General features: G+C 45.2%; 1 protein-coding gene across 1 annotated transcript in view; it reads left to right on the top strand.

Annotated features, from left to right (window-relative positions):
• HGFAC (HGF activator) overlaps positions 1-21,471 on the top strand; it is a 122,856-nt gene that overhangs the window by 64,275 nt on the left and 37,110 nt on the right. Inside the window, exons 5-8 of the mRNA XM_073574566.1 lie at positions 1,923-2,045; positions 2,587-2,721; positions 4,299-4,409; positions 17,968-18,145. Of these exons, the coding sequence (XP_073430667.1) occupies positions 1,923-2,045; positions 2,587-2,721; positions 4,299-4,409; positions 17,968-18,145 (547 nt within the window). The remainder of the gene's footprint in view (positions 1-1,922; positions 2,046-2,586; positions 2,722-4,298; positions 4,410-17,967; positions 18,146-21,471) is intronic.

The following is a 21,471-nucleotide window of genomic DNA, read 5'->3' as shown; positions in this document are numbered from 1 at the left end:
TAACGGCGGTATTTAACAGTACTAAAACCACAGTGCCGCTAATTCATGGCGCTGTGGAGAAAGTGAATAGCGCCCCCCAGTGTCGGATTTTCTCTGGGGTCTCGGCTGCCGGGGGTAGCCGAGATCCCAGAGAACATGAATCGGTCGTTTTTTACCGACCCCAGTTTTGCGATCGCCGTTATTAACCCTATAACGGCGACCGCAAAAAAAAAGAAGCCTCGATTGTGCATTAAATTTCTCTTTCCTCTGATGTGTTTGCACATCAGAGGTGAGAGAACTAGGGTCCCCGATCCCCCCCGGTACCTCTCCGTGGTGCACGGTCCCCTCCCGGAGGTCCTGGGTCCCGCAGGCGTCCTCCGGTGGGCGCCGCCTTCTTGGATCAGGAGAAAATGGCGGGCGCAATACAATGTGTCACTGAAAGAGTGCGTTGTACCTCAGTGTTGGAAAAATTCCACAATTATCCCTGTCCCCAAGAAAGTGGGATCCTCTGAGTTGAACGACTATAGACCAGTAGCACTCACATCTGTAGCTATGAAAGTCTTCGAAAGAATTATGATGTCCCACCTGATAAAATTCACGCAGAAGCTATGGGACCCGCTTCAGTTTGCCTATAAGGAGAATCGTTCGGCAAACGACACTGTCAATCTGGCACTGAAGTACATTTTGGATCATACAGATGAACGGCACTCATATGTCCGGATTCTTTTCATGGACTTTAGCTCAGCGTTCAATACCATTGATCCGAATTTACTTCATAAGAAAATGGTAGCTCTTGGAGTCCCTCTCAACTTATGCATGTGGATTTATAACTTCCTGACAGCCAGGATGCAGAGTGTAAAAGTTGGACCATTCACTTCGGACACCTTGGTCACAAACATCGGGGCACCTCAGGGGTGTGTTTTGTCCCCGTTACTGTTTTCTCTCTATACGAATGATTGCATCTCTTCAGCAGACTCAGTAAAAATCTTGAAATTTGCCGATGATATGACACTGATTGGTCTCATCAGGGGAAATGCTGAAGACTAGTATCGGAGTGAGGTGGAAAGAATATGTGACTGGTGTAAAGCCAATAATCTTGTACTCAACACTAAAAAAACTGCTGAGATGGTTGTGGATTTTAGGAAAGATCAACATGAGATACTTCCAATCTACATCCATGACGAAGTGGTTCTTAGGGTCACAGAGACCAAATTCCTTGGTGTTATCATCTCTCATGATCTTAAATGGGGGAAAAACGTGGATGCTGTTATAAGAAAAGCACAACAGAGGATGTTCTTCCTGCGTCAGCTGAAAAGATATGGTTTGTCTAAGAATCTGCTGATCTTATTCTTTAATGCTGTCATCAGATCTGTGATTTGTTCCTCTCTGATAGTCTGGTATGGGGGAGCCACTGCGCATGACAAACTCCGCTTACAAAGGACTTTCAGAACAGCAGAGAGAATTATAGGCTCCCCCCTGCCTAAAATCCAGGATCTTTATGATAAGAGTATTCGATCCCACGCATTGAAAATTTCATCCGATCCCTCTCACCCGGGACACTCCTCATTCCAACTACTCCCTTCAGGACGTCGCTTCAGAGTCCCCAAATGCAGTACCAACCGCCATATGAACAGCTTCTATCCACTCTCTGTTCAACAATTAAATCGTCATGTGTAGACTATATACTGTATCTGTCTTGTTAGATGTTACTTGTTGTATCTGTTGTTATATATTATGTTGCCTCTTTGCCACAAAGAATTCCTTGTATATATGTAATATGTACTTGGCGATAATAAATTTGATTGATTGATTGATTACATTCCAGAGGTCTTCAGTGGGGTTCAGGAGAATGGGCTGTCCATGACAGGGTTTTGATGTGCTGGTCTCTTAATTTGTGCCAGAGATCAGTTTCATCTTCTATAACCTTGTATTCTTTTCCGTAGGATTTCAAGATCATTGTGCAACAAAACCCTGTAAGAATGGAGGCACCTGCACTAATATGCCAATCCTAGACACATACCTCTGTAGGTGCCCTGTGGAGTACTCCGGGCATGACTGTGAGATTGGTGAGTACTGATGAAGCCGACATTTGTAATGTATTATATATTGATTTCAGATGAAAATCATAATTGTGTTTGGTTACCCATGCCCCCAACATAGCTTCACCTTAAGCGCAGGTCCACACCAGCATATTTTATCTCATCTGAGAGAATCGGGACGATTATGCAAATTACACTCTGATCAGATTGTCCGCATTGTGTGATCCCATTCTCTTGAAGATGGAGAAAAAAAGTCTCGATCTTCTCCATCCTGTCAGCTCGTGGAAATTATGGTCTGATGGTTTCCACAGACTCATTGACTTACATAGCCGAGTGCGATCCGAATATCAGATCAAACTTGGGCATGCAGCAATCTTTCCTCAGACCGGCTTGGTCCAAGGAAAACAATCTGACATTTCCACGGCGCCATTGAATAATATTTGTCCAAGTGCGATTTAATGTTTTATCGTATTCGGACAGAAGATACGGCCATGTGCACAAGCCCTAAGACTAAAAACCTGAGATGTTTTCTTCTTATGTCAGTGGTTTTACTCATCCTTTATTTCAGCAAAGTGTTTCGATGAAGCTCATTATGTGCACTATGACAATGGAGACACATGGGCAAGAATTCACAAAGGGACAGTGGAGAAATGTACATGTGAGAACAGCAAGATTGAGTGCCACAGTGGAGAAAGATACTCAGGTATTGTGTGCCCTTGGGCAGTGTGTAACAAGTACGTGGGGCTCAGGTCTGAAACTAATGTCATGGGTGGTTGCCATGCCCGGTGTGTTGCACTTGTGATGCAGTGGGGATAACATGGTTTAAGAATGTGCAGGGTTGACACCGATACTGCTCCCCTATTCGCTGGTTGGTGAAGTGGCATATTCCATCATGACAATTGAAGAGTGCAGGAAAGTAGTAGGTGCAACAGGTGCTCCCTTTACTCCTAGATTCAGATGGCGGTGCAAAAAGCTTAAAGGGAACCTGTTAGCTTCCTCAGACCCCCAAATCACCACCATGTATTTATTACTACCATTACACCCTTCCTAACAAGCCCATTTTATTGTCTTATTTATTTTTTTTATATGCAAAAAATCAGTTTTATGACAGTGGTGGTAATATGCTAATTAATTGGTGACTAGTTGTGGGGATGTTGTTTTCCCCAGACTTTGTTGGTGCACTGCACATGCTGAGGGAGGCGATGGTGACACCCTTCCCTCCCCGGGCATGCATGCAGTGCACCAATGCAGAGGGGGTCGTACACCTGGCTTACTGTGCATTGTCACGGGGGGCATATATTTGCAGAGAGCCGGCAGTGATGTCTTTCTTGCAAATCACGTTTCTCATAGGGGCGCGATAACATGAATAATGAGATGATTAATCTGGAGAAAACACTAGTCCAAGAGGCCGATTGCCAGCGGATTCTTCCTGCCCTGCTCCCCAGCTCCCCATGACTCACATGTTTCATCCTAAACTGACTGTACACAAAGGAAGAGAGCGATCAGTCATGGGGAGTGGGCAGGAAGAAGCTGCTGAGAACCTTACCTCTTAGACCTCAGTCCAGAGCCTCTCACCTAGCCAAATCAGATCTCATACTTTGCACTGACGAGAGCCAATATCTCGAAACACCGTGTCTGCAAATTGAGATTCTGATTTGGCTTTTATCCTAAGTCATATTACAAGACTCGTTAAAGGGTTGATTGTGACTTGTAGGATCACTACTACCAACAGGTGGCGCTATAGAGTTCAAGTCCTCTTTTTCTCTGAAAAGGCAATTTGCATAAGTTTTATTTCACACTTCATAGTCAAGTATAACATACATGGCAGAAATGACCAAGTCGGACTCTGATTCACACTGAAATCAGATGTTAGGTCCCCTTTAAGGGCAATATAACACCAAAAAATGTTTAATACAGATGGTATTTCAAGTGACTGTCCTAATAAATGTTTTACTATAACAATTGGACTTAATTTAATGTCCTCCAGAAGCATGAATTATCCCTATTACATTCCACCGATTACCTTAAAGGGATTGTACAGGATTAGTGTACCATGGTTTCTTTCTCTATAAACCTGTCCATGGATTGTGTTTGTTATTGCATCTCGGTCATATTCAGTTTAATGGAAGTTTGCTGTAATAGCAGATACAACCCATGGACAAGTGAGGCGCTGTTTCTAGAAGAATACGTTTACCCTAAATCCTTTCATTGACTCCATTAAGGATAATATAATTAAACTGATATGTACTATAAGTAGAACTGATGTGTTTGTGTCTTCAGCTTGCAGCGTGAATCCGTGTCTTAATGGTGGAGCCTGTCGTCTGATGATTGGTACCGGCAATCCCGTATGTAGCTGCAGAGGGAGATTTGTTGGCAAATACTGTAATATTGGTAAGACAAGACCTATGGAATAAATCTCCCTTAAACGGAATCTGTTTTTGCGACCTTATCTGAGAGCAGCATGATGTAGGGTAGAGAGTTAGAGGCGTCACTTAATGAATCAGGCGCCTCTAAATCTGTCACGGCCCCTCAAGACTGACGTGATCACTGCTGGTCTTGATGAATTAGGATCTAGGAAATGTTTGGTTTCTTTACATTTTCTTTCCCTTGCCATCTACTGTTGGATAAATGTTGGGAGTAGAGTTGAGCGAAACAGGTCGGCCAGATTCATAAGTCGCCGACTTATGGCAAAGTCGGGTTTCGCTGACCGAAACCCGACCACAGCGTGAGGTCGGCCATGCGGTCGGCAAAACGAGCGCCAAAGTCGGATTTCCCAGAATGCTTGCACGTGACTTTTTTCAGCCACTGAGCAAGGATGTACACTGTGGGCAACCAGATGACATGTGCAGTGTCCGGGGAGAGAGAGAGAGTTTGTGCGCACTGTAAAAAAGCGGTCCGGCATGTAGGTGTGTTTACTGTCCTCTACTCCCTGCCGACTTTGCTTCCCCATTGACTTGCATTGGGTTTCGTGTTTCAGTCGGACTGCCGACTTTTCACGATAATCGGCCGATTTAGTTCGACTCGACTTTTGAGAAAGTCGGGTTTCATGAAACCCGACTCGACTCTAGAAAAAAAGGCAAAGTCGCTCATCTCTAGTTGGGAATTGTACAGTGCAATGAAAAGTACACTGAGGTATCCAAATTTTAGCCAATGCCCAAATAAAGCCACCATACCCATTTAATACCCAAACTAAATTCCGAGACATTGTCAAGATATCTGAGAAGTTGTCATTGCTCCACCAATAGTTAGAACTCAGGGACTGTGACTTTTACACACCTTTATGGCTTATTTTCACCTCTCTGGAATAAGGACTAGAAAAGCCCTAAAGAACCAAACGCTTCTTCTTGCACCCAAAGGATGGGAGTTCTTGAGCAATGTCTCCATACATTGAAGTGATCTTGTACATAGACACTGTGAATCACCTTTCTTCCAATTATAAACCTCCCCCATATGCAATGTGTCACATAATAAGAATATACAGCAACACAGTTTCCAAAATAAGAAGCAATATATTTTCCAAAATAAGATGTGCGGTGACAACAGACATCCGGACATGACAAGCGCTCCCCGTTCTGCACCTCTTCCACCCAAATTGTCTATTATTCTTCTGTATGTGATGCCCAATTAGCTGGACTGAATCTGTCAGGTATTATTCATCCTCCGGGTTATCATAAATCTTCAATTTGGCTCTTAATGGCTCCGCACGTATTGTTCCAGCTACGATGGACGTTTCAGGGAATTAAAATTATTTCATTTGCGATCCGACTTTCAGGTTTTACTGTGGCTGCAAGAACCTCGTTATTTGCATGAGGGATAATATGGTTAACATCACTCCGCAATTTACTAACAGAATATGACAGAGGGACGGTTTACTATTTTATTGCAGACTCTCTAACTTTCAATTATTACAGTCATGGCCGAAAGTGTTGGCACCCTTGAAATTGTTCCAGAAAATGAAGTATTAATCCCAGAAAATTATTGCAATTACACATGTTTCTTTATACACATGTTTCTTTGCTTTGTGTGTATCGGAACAACACAAAAAACATCGAGAAAAAAAGGCAAATTGGACAAAACTTCACACAAACCTACCCAAATGGGCCGGACAAAATTGTTGGCACCCTCATCTTAATATTTGGTTGCACACCCTTTGGAATAAATAATTGCAATCAATCGCTTCCTATAACCATCAACAAACTTCTTACACCTCTCAACTGGACCACTCTTATTTTGCAAACTGCTCCAGTTCTTCACAGGTGTTCAATGGAATTTAGATCCAGACTCCTTACAGGCCACTTCAGAACTCTCCAACATTTTGTTTCCATCCATTTCTGGGTGCTTCTTGAAATATATTTGGACTTACTATCCTGCTGGAAGACACATGACCTAGAACGCAAATGCAGTTTTCTGATACTGGGCAGTACATTGCAACCCAAAATCCTTTGGTAATTTAAAGATTTCATGATGCCTTGCACACAGTCAAGGCACCCAGTACCAGAGGCAGCAAAACAGCCCAAAACATCTTTGAACCACCACCATATTTGACTGTAGGTACTGTGTTATTTTCTTTGCAGGCCTCATTCCTTTTTCAGTAAACAGTAGAATTATGTGTTTTACCAAAAATCTCTTTATTGGTCTCACTTGCAACCTTGAGATTGTTGATATTGTTCAAAAATTTTGGTTATCAAATCCTCAGACAGTTCTCTTCTCCTTTTTCTGTTCTCCATGCTTAGTGTGGCACACAGACATACAGTGCAAAGATTGAGTCAACTTCTAACCTTTTTATCTGGTTTCAAGTGTGATTTTCACATTGCCCACAAAGTGTCAACAATTTTGACCAGCCTATTTTGAGGGTTTTGTGTGAAACTATGTCCAAATTGCCTTTTTTTTCTCTGTTTTTTTGGTGTTGTTCCAATACACTCAAAGGAAATAAACATGTGTATAACAAAACATGTGTAATTGTAATAGTTTTCTGTGAGAAATGCTTCATTTTCTGGAACAATGATATGTACACAACTGATATATACAATGCCTGAATATATTTTTGAGATCTCTCCATTGTGGTGATGCTTTGTTATTACTCCTGGAAATGTGTAAATAAATTGACAAATGGAAGTTACCATTAAGCCTTGACAATGGGGTGTGTCCCTGCAGAATATTTCTGCACTGATTGTGACCATAGACTCCTAAACATGCTCAATCTACTTCAAAGAGGAATGGGACCACCTTGTTGTCAATTTATTCAACAAAGGACAATGGACAATGAGTTTTGAAAACAGACAATTCAGCCTTGTTATTTCATGGGCAATGCAAACATTTATTTAGGTTACGTGCACACAAGTCATATACGCAGCACATTTTACCTCTAGATTTTCCAGACGAAAATCTGCTGTGTATTGTAACGAGGACCAGGGCTGTAGTCGTAGCTGACGGTGGTTGCTCTGTCACACCCTAGTCTCCCGCCACATACACACAATGTCCCTTCTGCAGCGTATCATTTTGTCCGCTATTTTGTCCATTAGGGTCCTCTCTGGTCGGCGGGGGATTTCTTTCTTGAAGTCCCATATAAAGACAGGCAGAGTCAAGTTCCACTTTGAGGCTGAGTTCACACGTGGCGTTTTTTTCGCGTTTCCGCGGCGGTTTTAACCGCACGATTTTGCCGCGAAAACGCGAAAAATAAGCATCCCATGCATTCCTATGGGATTCCGCAATGCTGTGCTAATGCTGCGGTTTTTACCGCGGCGGAATCGCTTCGCGGTAAAAAACGCAGCATGCTCATTAATTTGCGGAATCGCGGCGATCCCGCACTCATAGGAATGCATTGTTCCGCTTCCTTCCCGCATGTGGCTGTGCACAACATGCGGAAAGTAAGCAGAACAATTGCGGATGGTACCCACGGTCCGGAGGAGAAGAGACTGTCCTCCGGGCTTTGGGTACCATATCCCTGTAAAAAATAGAATTTAAAAATAAAAAATATTGTTATTCTCACCCTCTGATGTCCCGCGCAGCCTTCCCGCCTCTCTCCACGCTCTCGTTCCCAGTAATCCTTTGCGAAAATGCCCGCGATGACGTCCGTTCTCGCGGGATCGCGAAGTCTCGCGGTCATTCACGCGACGTCATCGCGAATTACCGCGAGACGTCGCGATCCCGCGAGAACGGACGTCATCGCGGGCATTTTCGCAAAGGATTATTGGGAACGGATGCGCGGGACGTCGGAAGGTAAGAATAACAGTATTTTTTATTTTTTTTTTACATTCTATCTTTTACTATTGATGCCGCATAGGCGGCCTCAGCAGTAAAAAGTTGGTCACACTTGTCAAACACTATGTTTGATGAGTGTGACCAACCTGTCAATCAGTTCTCCAAGCGATGCTACAGATCGCTTGGAAAACGCTAGCATTCTGCAAGCTAAATACACTTGCAAAATGCTAGTTTTTCCGCGGGAATTTAAAATGCGATTTTCCCGCGGACTGGAATTCCGGAATTCTCGCGTTAACTTCCGCGAGAGTTCCGGTACGTGTGCACTTAGCCTAAAACAAACAATTTTACTCAGTTCGTCCAGATTGGTCACAGGTACAACACAGGATCCTTCACACATCATAGCCTTTCCACTCCCTGTGCTGTTCCTCACTTCTCCAGGAATATCGCAGAGTCGTACCGTTGCCTCCGGTACCACAGCGTTCTGTCTGGCCAGCTTAACTACCTTCAGGAGTTTCCTGTCCGTTTTGCCCCGAACAATTAAGCATCTTCCTGCAGCCATGTTGAAGCTGCCATGTATTCCTTCTCCTCCCAAATGACCATTGCTCCCAGGCCCTGGAGGAGCTGGTCTCCTTTCCTTAAAATGTTGTGGGGCACAACTGCCCTGTCCGGGCTCCCAGGCCCTACTAACCAAATGCAGGAAATCCTTCTAACTTACCCCAGTTGGCCCTTCCTAAATTAACTAAATCCTACAAGCCTGTCTAATTCCTAACGTGCTCTATTGTGCAGCCCTCTAGTGGGCTAATCTAAGTACTACACTTTCCCTATACTTATACATATATGTATATTCACAATATATTACACCATATAGCAGTATTATAGCACATGTCATATATGCATTACATTATCAAATATAGCAGCTTTACAGGGACGTGTTCAAGAAGTGTAGGGGGCGAATCAGTCTCTGTACCCCCTTACAGTATTACAGCAGTATCATGGAAATGATTTCAGAAAAACTTACCCACGTGTTGCAGAGAAAATTCAAAGAGGAAATTGTCCATGATGCAGATTTTAAATGGCAATTTATGCTGCAGATTTCACCCTTTGCCATGCGGAGAGTAAAATGTACAGCTAGTCTACTGCTTTTCTGTAATTAGATGCACAGCAACTTTTGCAGCAGATTTGGATAGTTTGCATGTGCACATATTCTATAAGGGCAGATGAAAATGTGAGTATTTTCTATCCGAGTGCGATCTGACAAAACAGCGGATCATACTCGGACCAATGTTATTCTATGGTGCTGTAGAAATGTCAGATTTTTTTCCTCGGACCCAGGGGGGATTCAAATTTTTAATAACAGGTTCTGTGTTTATGTGTAAGAAAACCACACCCATTTTAAGCCACACCCATTTTAAGCCACACCTTTTCCTCAAACATATACAAGTAGGGGCGCAGTCAAACAGTTGAAAGAAAAATAAATTGGAATGAGATCAGAACAATGCAGATTCTGGCCAGCGGCTCTCCTGACCCGAGTGTGACAGCGGCATATATTTCTATGTAGCTGTCTCACTTGACTGACCGGCTGGCCAGGCTGTGCACTACATTCTGATATTAACAGTTCCCATCAAACACCAGATCACACATATAACCAGCAGCTTTTGTTCTGGCCAAAATAATTTTTAAGCTGATACCATGACATGGGAAACTAAATAAAAATAAACATATATTTATGTATTTTTTTTTAAGGGAATGAGTCACATACATTTACATGTAATACCACATACAAGGGACAAATATCGTCACACCATGACCAGGCCACATATTACCACCACATAGCCACCGAATAATACCACATACAAGGAACAAATAGCGCCACACCATGACCAGACCACATATTACCACCAGATAGTGACTGAATACTACAATACTGATCATTAATTAGAAACACAATACTAAGTGCAATTGTATACAGGAACTCTGTATTTACTGTCAGTGTACAGGTAAGGCTACTTTCACACATCCGGTGTGTGGGGTCCGGCGGCGTGCGGCGAAAAGCCGGGCCGCCGGATCCGGCCTGCAGCCGTGACACCGGATGTGTGTGCGGCGCGATGATACGGCTCGGACATTATTAAAGGAGCCGCAGGACAGAGGCAGCCAATGAGACAGCTGCTGAAAGGGAGGTGAGGGGAGGAGAGGATAGGAGAGGGGAGGGGAGGAGAGGGGAGGGGGGTGGAGAGAGAGAGACATGGGGGGTTAACATTAGTGTCCAGGCAAGAGAATCTGTCTCTCTTGCTGGGCACTTGTGGGGTTAACCCCACAGAGAGATCTCTCTCTCACCCAGACACTGTGAGTGTTAACCCCACAAGTGCCCGGCGAGAGAGATCTCTCACAAGTGTCCGGGTGACAGAGAGAGATCTCTCTCTCTCTCGCCGGGCACTTGTGGGGTTAACATTCACAGAGTCCGGGCATGCGCTGTGGGAAAAGCCGGTCCGGCGCTGCAAAAAAACGTTACATGGAACGTTTTTTCCAGACGCCGGACAGGCTGTTTTTGCCGGATCAGGCAAAAACCGGATACGCCGCATAGGTATCCGGCGCGATGCGGCAATAATGAAACTGAATGGGGGAAAAACCGGATCCGGTGGCAACCGGCGCCGGATCCGGTTTTTACACTTTTCGCCGCATCGCGCCTGATGCTGAAAACCGGATGTGTGAAAGAGGCCTAACACACTGACTCACCAGTGACGTCTCTAGCTGAAGTCCTTCATCTTTGCTTTTCTTTTTCAACCAGCACAGACCGCCATCACTTCTTCTAGCCAGGACTCGTCTCTGCATGAAATAACAGTTACCTAGAGCACCACTTCCAGAGCACATTTCCCACTTTTTCCCTTTCTTCTACACTACACATCTGAATACAGATGTGCACCCACCATTAATAAATAATTGGTTATTATGCAACCCACCATTCCAAATATAAATTATAATCCACCACTGTGCACCCACTACCTATACATGCCACTTTCTCCATTTAATATATAAATTAGCACCTGTACTCTTTCCCCCAATTCATTACCAGGCACTTCAACCTCAACGCCCCCCATTATGTACCTCCAGCTATAACCCTAAGGCCTCTTTCACACTTCAGTTTTTTACAATCAGTCGCAATCCGCCAGGTTTTGAAAAAAACGGATCCTCAATTTTCTTTTGAGGATCCGTTTTTTTTCCCCATTGACTTGCATTAATGGCGGATTGTGACGGATTGCTGTCCGTTGCATCCGTTTTTTTTGAGGATCCGCCAAAAGTTGCTGTCCGTCACCATCCTCAAAGATTTAAAGACGGAGCTTGCAACGTTTTTTTCTCTGGCGGATCCTCCAGACACTTATTTAACCCGAAATTCTTCCTGGCTGCCGGACAAAAGGAAAAAATTCTCTCTCTCTCTCTCTCTCTCTCTCTCGCAGTTCCTTTATATTTCCTCATTTTCAGGATCCCTCTGAAAACGGATCCTGTGCCATCCGTTCACATCAGTTGAGAACGGATCCGCGTCTCTGACTTTTTGGCGGATTTGAACTGATGCAAAAAAACTGAAGTGTGAAAGAGGCTTAACCCCGATTCATTATATTTACATGCCCTGCCCTCCCGCCTCAATTCATTGTCTTGTCTTTCTCTCCCACCCTCTATTCATTATCAACTGCTCTACCCCACATTCAATACATCACTTACTCCCCCACACTCAAAATTCTTTATTTTTTCTCCAGATAGATCATTTGCTCTCCTCACCTTGAATTAAATTGCTATGCCCCGTCACTCACACTGAATTCATCATTTGCAGTCCCCCATCCTCTCCCCTACATCATCATTTGCAGTCCCCCACTTTAATTTGAAGTCCCCTTACTTCATCCGTTGCAGTCCCCTATCACCCCTCACTTCATCTGCAGTGCCCCTTCATCATTTGCAGCCCCCTATCCCCCTTCCATTTCATCATGTGCAGTCCCCCTTACCCCCCCCACTTCATCATGTGCAGTCTCCCTTACCCCCCACTTCATCATGTGCAGCCCCACTACCCCATCATCATGTGCAGTCACTCTTACCCCCACATCGTGTGCAGTCCCCTTTACCCAATTCATGTGCAGTCCCCCTTACCCCCAATTCATCCTGTGCAGTCCCCCTTACCCCCCACTTCATCCTGTGCAGTCCACCTTACCCCCCACTTCATCATGTGCAATCCCCCTTACCCCCCATCATCAAGTGCAGCCGTACTCCATCATGTACAGCCCCACTCCCCCTTCATGTGCAGCCCCACTCCATCATGTACAGCCCCCGCACCCCCTCTATCATATGCAGCCCCCTTCACCCTCCTCCATTATGTACAGCTCCTGCACCCCCCTCCATCATATGTAGCCCCATTCACCCCCCTCCATCATGTACAGCTGCCCCATTCACCCACCTCCATCATGTACAGCCCCATTCACCCCCCCTCCATCATGTGCTGCCCCCTCACCCACTGAATTCATTTAAAAAAAAAAACAGTTTCCCATACTTACCTCACGACCGCTCCCCAGCAGCTCCTCTCTGCAGCCAGCGTCCAGGTACATGTCGGCGTCTGCGCGATGACGTCATCGCGCATGCCCGACACTTGACCCGAAAGTAGAGGGAGCAGGAGCTGTGCAGCTGTCTGACGGCCATGCACAGCTCCCTGCCCGATACACCGTGACGCGGGCGGCTGTGTCTGCTGCCGGCCGCGTCACAGAACAGAGGATACGGCCGCACACAGTACCGGACCACGGCTGTGAATCTCCCCGGTTCGGGGAACCGGCTGCTTTTTTAACAACCGGTTCCACCGAACCGGGGAGAACTGGCTGAATCCCACCCCTGCTCGGACCACACCGGTTCGAGGAAAAAAATTGCTGCATGCCCAAGTTTGATCCGATATTCCAATCTCACTCTGCCATGCAAGTCAATGAGTCAGTGCAAAGCGTCGACTGCACTCAGATGACATCTGAGTGGAGTCTAATTTCCACGGTCTGACATAACTGAGAAAATGGAGAAATTCTTTTCTCCAGCTTCTCCTCATCCGAGCAATCCAGTTCACACTATGATTACACTTTTTTGATCAAACTCTGATCAGAGGGTGATTTACATAATTGATCCGATGTTCTTGGATGAGAAAACATATACTTGTCAATATATGCCCTAGCAGACATGTTTTGAGAGCTGACAGGTACTTTATAAATGCTGCATCTACATGGACACATGTGTCGCGCCACTCTGAGATTGCAGTGCTGCATGACTTTGTAATGTGTGACTGCAATACTAAATCTGCGGACCCTTTCTACCCCGACGCTTTATCTAATCAATAAAAATACCACACTGTGTGACGCTGGATATAATGACCACACCAGCCTCATTTCTTCAATAACCATCATATGAGAAACATTAAACAGCATTAATTGCGTAGGATTACGACCACCAGAAAGATAGGAGGGGGAAATTGAAGGTTCAACCATTTTTTTAACCGCAACAAAACATCTCCTCCACACCGCCCCCAGACACACCGCACAGGCTCGGGGGCCCCCGACTGAATGTTGCCCAAGCCAAAATATACCACTGATGCCTAGCCCAGTAGGGACCTGCTTACAATTCTGTGAGAACCTTGCAACCCTTGGGAGTCACCCAACCATGCACTGGGCTCCCCCCATCCTTCAGTACAATTAACCTCCTAAAACCTGTTAGCACCACGCCGGATCCCTCCTCTGACAGGCAGGGTCTCCGGCGTGTCACTTCACTCACCCATGCGGCGGACAGTTCTTCCTGTTATGAATGGGTCATCGAGGAGGATGGCAAGAACAGGCTAAGCCACCAGAAGTTCAGAGAGGTTGGTAACTAAGCGGATTGCAGACCCCTGATCCTATCCACACAACTAGCAGTAGCCGTGGAGCGTTCCTATGATGATCCTAGACGTTTCGTCACAGCCGGAGAACTAACTAAGTGTAAAGACAGAAAGGTGAAATCTAAACTGCCCCGGAGCAGATCCCCAAAGGAATAGACAGCCCCCAAACATATATTGTCGGTAAGACAAGATGAGACACAAACACAGGCAGAGAACAGACTGAGCAAACGGTGGGGCCCAAGCTGTCTACACATGACAGGACAGAAAAGATACTGTCTGCAATCATGCACAAAACCCTGAAAAAGTCCAACACTTCTGATATACAAAAAACCTGAGGTCACACAACCTTACCCCCGCTAGATCAGCACTCTGGTATAAACTGGCAGCAAAGCAAAAAGATACTAACATAACAGGGGACTGAACAAGCTGCAACATATGAAACAGGGCCCAGCGCTGATCCCCAGCAGGGAGCACGCTGAACCCTAGCAGCAAAACAGAAAGCAAAAAAAGACACAACAAATTAGATGCAAAGGATTAGCAAAAGAATCACTTAGCTGAACCATGCAGATCAGGCAGGGGACAAAAGAGCTCCAAATGCACACAGAGGAAATCACCAGCAACCTCCAAGAGCAGCCAGCTCAATTATATGCTCCCAGCCAGTAATCCCAGGTTCCCAATTATTGTCCTCAGGTGGAGAACTTCCATCCACATTGCCAGCTCCACTACTCTCAGTAACCACCAGAGGGAGCTGGGAGCTTCGGCTCAGAACTTCGAGCAAGGGAATTCACAACATCGTCCCTTCCCCATGCTCTACATGCTTCCAGCCGGTCCTCTAGCCATATCCTTAGAGAACGTGCGCATGCACTCCCGCCCTCTTAAAGGGTCACTTGCTATTTCCTCCCCGGCCAATGGCTGTGGGACATTATGTATATATTGCTTCCTCCCCCCTGGGAGGTGCCTGAGCAACCTTCCTGCTTGCAGTCAATGTTGTGTAAGGCCGCATACCTGTCCCTGCTGCACTCTAGTTCAAATCCTGCTTGCTGAACTCTGGTGCAAATCTTGCCTGCTGCACTCTGGTGCAAATCCTGCTTGCTACACTCTGATGCATTCCCTGCCTACTGCACTCTGATACAAACGCTGTCTGCTGCACTCTGATACAAACTTGGTCTGCTGCACTCTGATACAAACTCTGTTGCACTCTGATTCGAACTCTACCTACAGCACACTGATACAAGCTCTGCCTGCTGCTCCATCCGGTCTGTCCTTCTGGGTCCAGCTGCTGCGCGACCGTTGGTCTGTCCTGGAGTGGCACCTGGCGTTCATCAGGAGTCAAGCCTAACCTCACTATCAGAGGCTCTAGTGAACAGTCCGATGTTTGCTTAGTTACATCCCCACAGGCTCTCCGTGGTCCGTGGCACAGTGGTTCCACAAACCTCGTCCATGACAAAAACCGCCCTCCATTTGTGCCACAGCAAGCAAGCATGACCCCTTATGCATGCGAGACCCACCACAAACACAAACCTTTTCAACCCCTTGCATTAGCGCCAAAACCCAAATATCATACCAGTAGTATTCAATTGGATTCCATCAGACCTAAGAAATTCCTGGAAAGGAACTTCCAAATCATGGTGCGGTACCACAACCCTTCCCCCCCCGAGACATGCAATGAAATGGGAAACCTCCCTTGCTATGGGCCTTTTTAATATTTTCAACCGACCTCACATTTCTCCATGAGAAGCACGCAACAATGTCTGAGAACACGAATACCAATCCCAGGTGGAAAGACAAGAGCCTCAGGCAATCATACTTGATTTCATGTAGAAGCTCTGATGCCCAAATCATTCTTGCCTGTGTGCAGCACCAAAATATCCGGGGCCGTTCCAATGTAATATGAAAGTGCAATTCTGGCATTACTCTATTCCAAAGAAAGCCCCTGAAACCGATCCATTGCACCAATGAGGTGGCCCTCCCTTGAGCTCCGGTGAGGCGCACAGTTCGTGCCATTGCTTTGCATCTAATTATTTCCTATAGTGTGGCATTGCAGCTTGGACCTACCATGACTGTGAAACAGATTCACAATTGCTTTCAAATGTGTCAGATTTTCTGTTGCTGGTTGCAAGTCGCACGCGACTCATTTGATGTAGACTTCATGTAGACATGAGACTGCAACTTATTTACGATTTAGCTATTATTTTACAGTAAACTTCCAGTGCTAAAATAGTCATGAGTAGGGATGAGCGAGTATACTCATTAGGATTCGGTACTTGGCGAGTAATGAGGTACTCGCAGTACTCGAATCCTAGCGAGCAAATTTCACTGCTCGCCTCACAATATTCGGCATAGCCCGGCACAGTCCCCGCACAGCCCAGCACAGTCCTCACACAGCCCGGCACAGTCCCCGCACAGCCCAGCACAAGCCCCGCACAGTCCCCGCGCAGCCTAGCACAGTCCCCGCACAGCCCGGGACAGTCCCCACACAGACCGGCACAGCCCGGCACAGGCCCTGCACAGCCTGGCACAGTCCCCGCACAGCCCGGCACAGGCCTCGCACAGCCTGGCACAGACCCTGGACAGCCCCGCACAGCCCCAGAAGAGCCCAAAGAGCCCGACACAGGCCAGCACAGCCCCACACACACACAGCCCATTACTCGCATTTCCCATAGACTTACATTGGACTCGTTACACATTATGAGTACAGGGAGCTACTCGTAACGAGTACAGCGAGTCTGAGTATTTCACTACTCGCTCATCTCTAGTCATGAGACATCAGAGACAGCATGTTGTTTTTGGTCACACGCTGTGAGAATTGATGTCTCATGACACAAGTCACCGTGTAGTCCCAGCCTAAAGTATGCCACTCCTTTGGATGAAAATTTTATAGAAAATCACAACCCTATGCAGGGCTAGTCTTCTACTTTTTGTTCCTCCAAGTTGTTCTTATGGCTTCTGACCCTCTGGAAACACATTTTTAATTTTTTCTGAATATCAAGGTGGCATGTACTGTTCTGGCTGAGCTGCCAACAGTATGCACTCCTGGCATTACAAACAGCATTGCAGCAGCAACAGGTAAGTAAACAGAATACAAAGCAGTAAGAAAGTTGGTTTACAGTGAATGTTTCAGAGTAAGCACTGCTGTAACCCAGCATTCCCACTACAAAACCCCCCTCACAAAAGTGAAAAAGAGAGGGTGAAAATTGTACTGTTGATATGCCGTATGAATCTAGCTAGTTGAATAGATGTGTTATGGGAAACAGAAAACTTTGGAAAAAAAAGTCTGAGAAGTGGGTATAAGAGGTTAGAAGGTGAGAACTGCAGTCTTATCTATTATGAAAAATGAGTAGGCAGCTATACATAACAAGTGAGCGATTGATGAAAACTCATAGGCTTGATAAAAGTGCTACAATTTTCCTCCTGTGTTGCAGAGAGGCTGTGCGCTGCAGAACGTCCAGTAGTTTTGAAAATCATAACATGTGAACGTAGAGATAAAGCTCATTTACACAGAAGATAAGTTGTAATATTTGGCCTCGGGTGCCTAATAGCAAATACAAGCTTGTTGGAATCTTTCCTGCTTGTCTGTAACTTTAGACAGATCATCCTTGACAATAGGCGGTTGACAGTAAGTTATTCAAAACTGAGGTGCATAATTGCCAGGCCTTTACAGCAACTTTTCAAATTTTCACTCTGCATTTTTTGGTCGTAAAAAATATATCATATTTTTTATAGTATCAACACTGACAATGCAATATGTCTAAATGACCATTTAAACTAAAACTCGTCTCTCTCGTTATACATATATGTATCTATGAAAAGACATTTTTAAGAGTTGTTATTCATTATTTTTAAATATATGCCTGTTATGTGTTGTAGATCCAAGGCAGCACTGCTACAATTATGGCAATGCAACAGAATATCGAGGTGTCGAGAAGAAAAGTCGATCAGGGCTTAGCTGTCTAAGGTGGGATTCTGATTTACTTTTTCGAGAGATCCATATTGGCACACAGGAAGACTATATTTTTAAAGGCTTAGGATTCCATCCATACTGCAGGTAAGAATTTGTGAACTGGATGCCGCTCAGTGCTGATCAGGTGTGTATAATAATCAGATTATAATGTATTACCTGAAAACTAGAAGGTCTTCAGTGACGCTGGCACTACCTGCAATAGGACAGTGAACTCATTCAATGCTCTTACATATTTTACTGCTCAGGAGAGTGGAATAAATAAATAATCCCAATGCAAAATCTTTAACAGGGTCCCCATACATATGCCGTATGTTAGCTTTTACACTAAAGAGGACTTTCTGTGAAAAACATAAAAAGTGACACTGTATAATATTATAAGACTTTTCTCAAATACGAGACACTAAAAATAATTAATTAGGTGATTTCCCTCAAGACTACACAACACAAGTTTAATGTTCATTTTGCCAGAGTCAGCCCAAAATCTGGCAAGAGGGGAAGCTGCGTCCACACTGTATCTATTGCTAGACAGCGCTTTGTATCTGTAAGAATTTATTGTAGACTTGTGACAAATTTATCTTTTTATCTAATGGGCAATTAATGAACAAAACACAAATCAGCCCAAATATTTCTACTACTACAGTGGGGAAAAAAAGTATTTAGTCAGTCAGCAATAGTGCAAGTTCCACCACTTAAAAAAATGAGAGGCGTCAGTAATTTACATCATAGGTAGACCTCAACTATGGGAGACAAACTGAGAAAAAAAATTCCAGAAAATCACATTGTCTGTTTTTTTTTCATTTTATTTGCATATTATGGTGGAAAATAAGTATTTGGTCAGAAACAAGCAATCAAGATTTCTGGCTCTCACAGACCTGTAACTTCTTCTTTAAGAGTCTCCTCTTTCCTCCACTCATTACCTGTAGTAATGGCACCTGTTTAAACTTGTTATCAGTATAAAAAGACACCTGTGCACACCCTCAAACAGTCTGACTCCAAACTCCACTATGGTGAAGACCAAAGAGCTGTCAAAGGACACCAGAAACAAAATTGTAGCCCTGCACCAGGCTGGGAAGACTGAATCTGCAATAGCCAACCAGCTTGGAGTGAAGAAATCAACTGTGGGAGCAATAATTAGAAAATGGAAGACATACAAGACCACTGATAATCTCCCTCGATCTGGTGCTCCACGCAAAATCCCACCCCGTGGGGTCAGAATGATCACAAGAACGGTGAGCAAAAATCCCAGAACCACGCGGGGGGGGACCTAGTGAATGAACTGCAGAGAGCTGGGACCAATGTAACAAGGCCTACCATAAGTAACACACTACGCCACCATGGACTCAGATCCTGCAGTGCCAGACGTGTCCCACTGCTTAAGCCTGTACATGTCCGGGCCCGTCTGAAGTTTGCTAGAGAGCATTTGGATGATCCAGAGGAGTTTTGGGAGAATGTCCTATGGTCTGATGAAACCAAACTGGAACTGTTTGGTAGAAACACAACTTGTCGTGTTTGGAGGAAAAAGAATACTGAGTTACATCCATCAAACACCATACCTACTGTAAAGCATGGTGGTGGAAACATCATGCTTTGGGGCTGTTTCTCTGCAAAGGGGCCAGGACGACTGATCCGGGTACATGAAAGAATGAATGGGGCCATTTTCGTGAGATTTTGAGTGCAAACCTCCTTCCATCAGCAAGGGCATTGAAGATGAAACGTGGCTGGGTCTTTCAACATGACAATGATCCAAAGAACACCGCCAGGGCAACGAAGGAGTGGCTTTGTAAGAAGCATTTCAATGTCCTGGAGTGGCCTAACCAGTCTCCAGATCTCAACCCTATAGAAAACCTTTGGAGGGAGTTGAAAGTCCGTGTTGCCAAGAGAAAAGCCAAAAACATCACTGCTCTCGAGGAGATCTGCATGGAGGAATGGGCCAACATACCAACAACAGTGTGTGGCAACCTTGTGAAGACTTACAGAAAACGTTTGACCTCTGTCATTGCCAACAAAGGATATATCACAAAGTATTGAGATGAAATTTTGTTTCTGACCAAATACTTATTTTCCACCATAATATGCAAATAAAATGAAAAAAAAACAGACAATGTGATTTTCTGGATTTTTTTTTCTCAGTTTGTCTCCCATAGTTGAGGTCTACCTATGATGTAAATTACAGACGCCTCTCATCTTTTTAAGTGGTGGAACTTGCACTATTGCTGACTGACTAAATACTTTTTTTCCCCACTGTATGTATAAGCCATGAAATTGGATGTCAAAGTATTATGCAGTGTGACGAACAGCCCACCGCCGTTCGTCCACTTACGGGCAACACTAACGGGGGTCCCGCTGCCACCAAAACGCGACGGACAGCGGACCCTGTGTCACCACTATGTCACAATCCCACCGCTGCCACCAATATGTGACGAACAGCCCACCGCCGTTCGTCCACTTACGGGCAACACTAACGGGGGTCCCGCTGCCACCAAAACGCGACGGACAGCGGACCCTGTGTCACCACTATGTCACAATCCCACCCCTGACACGGGTGTATCAGCGGACGGAGGGACGTGACACAATGCCGGCACACAGCTATCACAGGCACCGTTGGGGCTTATCTTAGTTATCCCACCACCGGCACCATGTGACAAAAATATCCAGCAAGCTAATCTCGCTCTACAATTTGCCGCAGGGGGAGTTTAATTTGGATGCCCCACCACTGCTATCAATCTTCCAAGTACTGCGGGGATTTATGTATATCCCACTTTCTCAGTTCCACTTTGGAACTCACAGCTCTCCGGCGCCCCCCTTACCCTCAGGTCAGTCAGGGAACTGCACCTAGGATAATTGGTCGCCGGACGGGCTGCCTGTTGTGAACCGGCAATTAGGCTTCTGCAGTAAGGGAATTATCAATGCTGTGGCTGCAGACCCTTATTCAGCAATATAAGACCCTTCTGTACTGCCAGCAAGCCGTAATAGCCGTACACAACGCGCTGCCACCAGTCACGGTTACTTAATTCACAGTGTTAAATTAAGAGGGTCCGTGGCAAACCCCTTGAATTAGTAGCGATTATCTATCAAAGGCGTATAGTTCGATTCTTAGAGCATGGAGACAGATCTAAATAATTTCATTTATTTTCCGAAAGAGGACAGTGATTACAGATAAAAGTTGCTATAAAATTGAGACATAAAATATGTACAGTACAGGTATAAAATAAAAGTGGAGAAAACAAAGAGATTACACTCACAGTTCCATATTGTTCCTTAGGCAGACCATGCGGCTTTAAGGGGGGAGGAGCCACACGTCTCCACTCATCTGGAGTTCTTGTCAGCACGGATTCTGCAGCTGTTCTGAGCTGGTTTGCCCAGGGAATGCCTTATAGACTTTCCTATGTGACATCACAGAGAGGTGCATT

This window comes from Dendrobates tinctorius, unplaced genomic scaffold (genome assembly GCF_039654945.1).
Source record: "Dendrobates tinctorius isolate UK_male_01 unplaced genomic scaffold, ASM3965494v1 ptg000039l, whole genome shotgun sequence".
Taxonomy (NCBI): Eukaryota; Metazoa; Chordata; class Amphibia; order Anura; family Dendrobatidae; genus Dendrobates; species Dendrobates tinctorius.
This window is presented reverse-complemented; position numbering and strand designations above follow the sequence as displayed.